This window comes from Serinus canaria, chromosome 2 (genome assembly GCF_022539315.1).
Source record: "Serinus canaria isolate serCan28SL12 chromosome 2, serCan2020, whole genome shotgun sequence".
Lineage (NCBI taxonomy): Eukaryota > Metazoa > Chordata > Aves > Passeriformes > Fringillidae > Serinus > Serinus canaria.
Window position 1 is genome coordinate 112,440,062 of NC_066315.1, and position 8,276 is coordinate 112,448,337.

At 37.8% G+C, this 8,276-nt stretch overlaps 1 protein-coding gene across 2 annotated transcripts in view; it reads left to right on the plus strand.

The window, feature by feature from the left end:
- RGS20 (regulator of G protein signaling 20) overlaps positions 1-8,276 on the plus strand; it is a 39,765-nt gene that overhangs the window by 24,744 nt on the left and 6,745 nt on the right. For both annotated transcript variants that reach the window (XM_030235896.2, XM_050970596.1), the window contains 3 exons: positions 1,700-1,848; positions 5,902-5,988; positions 6,833-7,067. In XM_030235896.2, coding sequence (XP_030091756.1) covers positions 1,700-1,848; positions 5,902-5,988; positions 6,833-7,067 — 471 coding nt within the window. The remainder of the gene's footprint in view (positions 1-1,699; positions 1,849-5,901; positions 5,989-6,832; positions 7,068-8,276) is intronic.

An 8,276-nucleotide genomic window follows, 5' to 3' on the forward strand; every position in this document is an offset into this window, starting at 1 on the left:
CCATGTCCTACAGTGAAATTCAGGATATATTAGAAGCAGCAGAAAGACACCTACATATATAAAATGAGGCTCTCCTGAAGTTAGGTAAACAGTGCTGAGATAAATCACTTATTGCTTGTTCTGTGCACCTGACCAGCCTGACACGGTTTTGTCCTATGGGACTTAGACTAAGTGCACCAAAGGAGTTCTACAGCTCTGTAATAACCTACACCACTGCTCAGCTCTCTACCTTGCCATCCTGTACATGGGCCCTGGATTGTATTTACCCCAGGCTAACTCATATGAATTAGAGATATGAATGTGTGAACATAAATTATCCCAGAAGTAAGAGTGGATGTATTAGGCTATATAAACAGCACATGTCTGAATCCAAGTTACATTTTTCTAATCAATAATAATAGTTAACTGTCCAAAGCAGCAAATATTGTTAGATATATGATCCTTCCAAAAATATTTTATATGCTATCACTCTCTAATTGAAATGTGAAAATGCTTCATTTAAAAAAGTATTGGTATCTGGAAGGAAATTAATACTTATTCATTCCATTCATGTGAATCTGAAGCTGACAGGAAGAAATCTGAATCTACAAATACATTCAACATTTCAGTGATCCTTTCACATTTTGAAACAAGAAAGGTTGGGGAGGGGCAGTTGGAAGCTATGTTATTTTTTCTGATTTGCTATTTCTGGTCATTTAGGTAGATTGGGCCTTCAGAGTTTTAAAATGGGTTGTAGTTTCTATCTATATTGTTGTTCTTGTATTTTATTCCTCCTGCTACACAGGTGCATCTTCTGCTACCGTGTCATGCATTTGTCTCTTGGGAGAGTGGGTGGTTCTCACAAATACAAAAACTATTAAGCTCTACAAGACAGAAATAAATTCAACATTGAAAAAAACATAGCAGCCAAAGTGCAGCAAAATGTAATGCTGCATTTTGCTAAAATAACATTATTTCTTCTCCTAACACTTCTGTTGAGTCCATGACACGATCTGTACATTCCCCCTTAAGTTAAAACAGCAGCATTTCCTAAACCTGGACAAACATTTTAGAAAGGAAAGCAACTTTTAACCCCCAAGTATTTATCTCATTAGATTCAAGTCTGATATAGATTAAAAAGAAGAACTCAAAATTGGTAGCAGCTAATTTTAATTCTCCTACAATTGTCACGGCCTCAAAAGAAAGTTTAGCAACACGAAACAAACCTACACACAAAGGGATCTCGTGACACAGGAGGATGACTAGCTATGTATCCAAAAATCAAATACAAATAAGATTAAGAAAGCCATACTAATCTTTGTACAAGCTAGCATTTTATCTCTCAAAGACTTTGAAGTCAAAACCTCAGGAAACCCTTTCCAGCTCCTTGGCTGATACACCTCTGTGCCAAGAGCTCTAGCTCTCCAAGGCCCCTCACTCATACCTTTTGGTCTCTGCATCACCACTCCCCTCTCATGGCATTCCCAGACACATGAAGAATTCATTAGCCCTTGGCCTTCCATCACAGCACTTAAATGAGTGAACCTTCCAAAGGATTCAACACCTTAAAACTTCCATGGGGAAAAATCAGTGACTTAGCTTTTCAGTTCCCTTGAGGCCAGAAGTGGCCTTCAGCACTTCTGGTAGAATTTTTAAAGCAAACAAAAAAGGAAAAAAGAGAGAGATGTTTCTTACTCCCCCCTCCCTTTGTTGCTTGCAGCCCATGGGATCGGAGAGGACGGAGATACGCAAACGGCAGATGGCTGCGACCCCGGAGAGCCCAGGTGCTGCACAGGCTCAGCTCAGCACAGGAAATCGAGGCTCCAATGCCTGCTGCTTTTGTTGGTGCTGCTGCTGCAGCTGCTCATGGTAACTCCTCTCATTCAAGCCTCTAGGGAACAGAATAGCGGGGAAGGGACACATAGCTCCTGCACAGGACAACATAAGCCAAAGAAAACAAATTGTATAATTCTGCAGATCTGGAACACAAAGAGATTGCTGTGCTCTACTATTAGGCACAACCCTCTACTCCAGTGTACTCTTTCTTTCCCCTGCCATTGAAATAACAGATTTTAAAAGTAATATCTGTATCTCTATTGCTCTTTTTGTCAATACTGTGTAATGTCTGTTTCGTGCTGGATGGGGTAACCTCAGCACTGAGCTTCACCAAGGCTCCCACTAAAAACTGAAGGCAATGCCAGAATATGTCAGAGCTTTATTTTTAGATTTGGGCCTTGACAAGAAGCACCAAAGGTGTTAAATGGAGTTAGAAGAAGGTGGAAGGATTTGTAGGTCAGAAAATGAATAAGCAGGTGCCCAGCACATTTCTTTTCCCCTGAAGGTAACTGGATCTGTTGTCATTAATTAGTTTTGCCAACTCATGGCACCTGCAATTCCTGTGAAGATAATCATTGGGATCAGAAACTTTAAACACTGTGGGTATTTGCTGAAGTCGAGAAGCTAAGCAGAAAAAAATTCAGAAAAACTCCCATTACAAAAGCCCCACTCCTGTTATGGAAGCAAATTCATCAATCAAAGCAAAAGAGGAGGAATCACTTAATTCCTTAAATTAACAATGTGTTCACATCACTTTCTTACCAGCCCCTCCAGATCCAAGTGTTTTCATTCTAAACTGAATTAAATCTTCTCATATTCAAAAGCCCTGTATCTGGTTAAGGCAAACTGTTACTTCATGGGTAAGAGTAGAACTTGCATTCAAATAAACAAAAAGTCTTAAATAGCCATAGGATTTAGCCAAAATTCTGACAGCAAGTGAATCCTTCTTAGAGATTGACTATCTACCACATAAACACTTCAGAGCAAGCAAACCTGGCACTGAGGTGATGGGGGGGGTGGTCACAGATAACCTTACAGCCTGGGCTAGGAATCTATTCCACCCATGTTGTTTTCCAATAGCACCCTGTGGCAAATGCTTTGGAGAACACCATAAGAAGGCAAGGAAAGAGCAGACTGATCATTTCCTTGCTGTTGATACTCAGCTCGTCAGAAGCCAAGACACACAAGATTCTGCTCTCCCTACTGCAAATAGTGAATATTTTGCAAGGACAAAAGGCTGCTTGGAGGTTTGGGTTTTTTTGTGAGATGCCAAGAACTCTGGCTCTGATCCTACCAAGCTTTTCAGCAGGTGCTTAGAGGTAAACTAAGGTAGAAATTAGAGAGACCATGACTCTGCCTGTACAGGATCAGTTTGTGACCTATTGCATCTATGTTAAAGCATCCCATACAAATTTCAATGCCACTTCTACAGCTGTCCAGTGCAATTGCAAGTGGCTCAGTCCAGAGCTGCATTACACAAAAATGGTTTTCCATTAAAGGAAAAAATCAGGCACGTTTATCTACTAAGTCATAGTATATAAAACTTGCATTTTACCTTATAAATTGTTGATAGAGTGGGTTTTTTTTTTTTTTGTGATTTTACCTGATATCAGTTTTCCAGAGTTATTCTGTATCTCACTATTCAAACAATTCAAAGAAAGCAATTTACTCAACAGGGTTTGTGAAAGTACCCAAATTTCATGATGCTTAAAATTCCTATTTGCATTTAAGAATCATCTGGGAAACCAATACAGGCTCAGAAACAGAGTAGCTTGTTTCAGCTATAAAATAATTTCTGATTTTTTTGAAACAATTGTTTTCTAGTAGCAAGAAATGCAAAACAAACCGTAATTAAGCTATTTATGTTCCCCATTCATAGACCATTTCCTCAAAATAGCCTAAGCTCTTGGAACAGAAAGATTATGAATAGGAATAAAAATAACAGTCTCCATGAGTCATGCTGCTGAGCTGCTGAACATCCAATATTCAGCATATTCTTAATAGTAGATTTAGAATGAACTGAAATGAGTCTCTCAGCTGGGTATTCAGAGCCTGTGTTCATTCCTACAGTCAAACTCAAGCCTCCAGCCTGTTACTCTTCCAGATCCCAAGAGGATACAGTATTGCACTACTCTCTTTATTGTTTACTTGTACATTTCTAGGGAAAGAGCCTGCCTGTAAGTAATTTTCTGAAGCATGGCATGTTCTCTTAGGGAAACTTTTGTTATTTCTTTGGTCTTTTTCCTTTTCTGTGCATTATCCCATAAGACTGTATTCCTTTCTACTGGATGTGTTGGTTCCCCTTAATCCAAAAATAGCTCTGACAAGAGTAAAACCTTCTGTTTGTGTGTGAGAATACATCACTTTACATATTCAAAAAAAGGCTAGAACCACTGATAAAAAGGGTAGTAAAGACTTGAGACCCATATAACCTAACAGAAAAAAAAAAAAAAAAAAAAAAGAACTAGCATTACTACTTATATTTTTCCTTTTTTTTCCTGAAAAGGTACGTTGACATAGTTCATTGGTTTGAACACATGGTTCAGATATTGCTGAAAAAAAGTGTTTGCGCTATCTGCTCCCCATCTTAGCAACACAAAAGCTTTTCTATATCTTCAAAACATGGACTGCCATGGCAAAGATAAAAGCAGGTGTCTGCAGATTATGGACTAACAGTAGACAAAAACGGAGAAGGAGATGCCCAGAAATCAATAAGGCTGCAAATAAGACTTGGCCAAGAGCTTAGAATGCAAAACAGGCAGAAAAATCCACAGGTTTAACAAAAAAACCTTCCTAGAGATAAATTATATTCTTAGGGATTAAGGCATCAAAACTTAGAACATTAGCATGAAAGAAAGGTAAAATACAAATGAAGTTTGCTAGAAGTTATAGCAACTGTGTTGCCTTGTTTCAGCTGGAGGGCCCGTTTCATATAAATAACAGGCAGTTTAAAATATAAAAAATAGTGGGTCCTTTTCTTCTTGACATATTCTAAGCAGCTTTACAGATTATGACAGCATGTGTGTATGCACATGCATTTCTCACCAAGCTGTCACAGCCTGGATGAAGTGGAATGTAGTCCCCACTCCCTAAAAAAATTTTTTATTTTCAAATCCAGTTTCAAATGAAAATGAATCATCTACAGCTACAAAATAATTTTTAAAAACTAGAGCTATCATAACTAACATTTGATGAAAGAAGCAAGAGTTCACAGCTGCCTTTCCACAGGACATCAAAAACTGTCAGCCATCACTAGTGCTTGCAGCAAACTTTGTTTCTGTAATGCTACAAACAAGTGTTTCCATTCAGACATAGTCAAAGTGATACTCACCAATGATAGATTTGCTCTTTGTGCTCCAGACCTCACATTTTGACACATGTATTAGCAATCTGCTAAGATGCAATCAATCACCACACAATCTGGCTGTATCTACATCTGAACTCTGAAAGATGCTTACCCTTCCAAAATCACATACAGAAGTCTTCAGGTCACTTAAATCTTGTGTCCTGCTTCTGAACTCTGGCTTTCCTATGACATGGTATCACCCTTCCAAACTAGTCTTGGCCCTCATCACAACTGAGAAGAAAAAAATTGCAAACAAACAAATCCAAATCAACCTACCTTGAAACCTAACTCAAATAACACCAGTGCATCAGGTTCAGCTCAAGTAAAAGCATTGCACTGAGCATACCCAGTACAAAAACCAATTGAGAATAGATTTGGTATGTGACAAAGGATATGCATGTACACATATACATCCCATACACACTTGTGTGCATCTATACATTTATAATTGGACCTGACAATCCTTATAGGTCCCTTCAACATGAGATATTTTATGGAACTATGCTCCTTCTGTAGAAAATCTGTATTATGGAATATTAAACAGCATTCAGCTACACTCAGGGTATATACAATTGTAAAAATAAGGTCAGAATGTAACTGTAGGTAATCTGCCTATCATTAGCTTCTGTCCTTTTAGAATTTTTTTTTTTTTTTTTTTTAGTATAGAAGGCAAAGTGTCTGGTGTATGTTCAGCCTTCTTCTCTATAAAGTAGACCAAAACTTTTTTTGCTACTTTTCAGTCTTACTGTTAGAAATCAAGAAGAAGAGAGAGCAAGGAGAACATCTCATGAACTCCAAGCAGAGGGTATTCCAAACTGTGAGGAAAGGTATGGTCTTTATTAAGTGTTTTGTCAAGCTAAAATGAAACAAACCCAACTAACCATACTAAGTAATTGCAATGGTTTACCTGAAATATGAAAATAACTATTATCTACTTGTCATTTACACCCAATTTGCAAGTCACCTGTTTTTTACCCCCTAATAAACCAAAGGTCTGATCTATAATATTTTACATCATTTATATGCAGCACATAAGCACATCCCCACTCCCATGACAAATTAAAACCAGCATTGTAAACTGAAATGTTACCTTTTTTCCTGAAATAATTTAAAAATACACCCTGTTCCCACCCAGCAAGTATGCAATGAGCTTTAACTGACAGTGCTCAGCCTAACAATCACAATAAACTGGAGCTTAAATATTTCCAAAAGTCAGGCAACAGTTTCTTCAGAAATGCTCAAACAGGTAAAAGCACCTGGGAAATGGTAACATACAGGTGGGTACCTTCCAAAGTGTTTGAATAATTTTTTCTTGATATGTATTTTCATTCAATTTTTAACCATAATTTAACAAGGAATATTAGGGATAGAAAAAATGTCTAGCTGTTGCACAGGTATTTTTTTGTTGCATTTACTCTGAGCAGTAAACTGCAATTTCTGCATCAAAGCAGAGGCAATCACCTGCATCAGAGCTTTTGATAAGCACACTTTCAAAAAACATCTTATAGATGTGTTTACACGAGTTTGCACTTGGGTGGTTGCAACGAGGAATCAGAATCCCATGAACCTCACAATTTTGTTCCATTGTGACGGCAGATGCCTCCTGCCAGCTGCAAGCAACTTGAGTAACAATCATTTGTTTCTCTCCTTTTGCTCTTCTTCCTCCTTAAGCCCTGCTCCCACTCTTGAAGAAGTAAATGCCTGGGCTCAATCATTTGACAAGTTGATGCTTACTCCAGCTGGCAGAAATGCTTTTCGTGAATTTCTGCGAACAGAATTCAGCGAGGAAAACATGCTTTTCTGGATGGCCTGTGAGGAACTAAAACAAGAATCCAACAAAAGCGTCATTGAAGAAAAAGCACGACTAATTTATGAAGATTATATTTCCATCCTTTCTCCAAAGGAGGTATATTGCTTTCCCTAATTCATTATTTGATGTTTCTTTGCACAGTTAGTTCTAACATGTGTTTAAAGCTACAGCAATACTCAGGGAGAACTTCCCCCCACCCCCACATTCCACTGCCATCAAGTAGATATTTAGGGGAAGAAGGCAAACATCATTAAGGTGAGATGGTCAAAACTACTTTCACTGGTTGTAAGGAAGTTCTTCCTATGCTACCCTGGCAGGCTGATGTGGAATTTTTAGTTTGAGGCACAAATATATGGCTGATCACATTATCCTTGCAGAACTCAAATTTTATTTGTTGGACAAATCAATTCCTTTTCTTGTTACACTCGAAGAGGGTATATACGTTTCTCCAAAAGCACAGTAACCACAAATAAAGTGTCATTTTCTCACAGAGCAGCTGACAAAATATGGCATAGAGCAAAACAATGACTTTCCCAAAATTTTCAAAACTATTTTGCTGTTAGCAAATATGTCAAGTTTCAAAGACACCTCAGTACAGTTTGAATATAATCCTGCCAAGCAGTCTAGAATTTCAAACCTTTCAACATCCTTGCAAAATTGCAATTTAATTTTCTTTTTGTGCCAGCTATACTTATGTACTTATAAAAATGCTGTTTAAATCTACCCAGTCTGTTCCTGCAATACTAATATCTCGCTACAGACACATAGGACCTGCAGGAAAAAAAATTACATTACTGTATGTTGTATGGAATCGTTATATAGCCCTAATGATGTGGTTCACATCAACTCACTCTGCTTTTTAACAGCAATTTGATTAAGAAACAGCTTCCCAGGTTACATTGTCCACCTGAGTCATACTCTTACTCCAAACTCAGTCTCTTTACAACAGCACCAACTCTCCAGGAAATGAACTGTCACAAAAAATTATAAATGCTCTCTACTACAGAGCAGGAAGTTGGTCTGGAAATAACCCATCGGTCTCAGTAATAATGGGATTGCAGACAGCCTTGTTCCAATAAGGTACCTCAGTGAGGACATTACCCATACTCAAGATATTACTCCACTCAAATTTAAACAGAATAATTTTTTGCATAAGTAAGTTTATTTAGCAGTTTTTACAGTCTTGGAGGACACCAGCTGAAATGCTTAAAAAAGATGGTTTTTTTCAACCAATGAAACAAAACTAAGACCCCACCTGTACTATTCACCACTATTATTTACATGACTTTTTATTTTAATACGCAG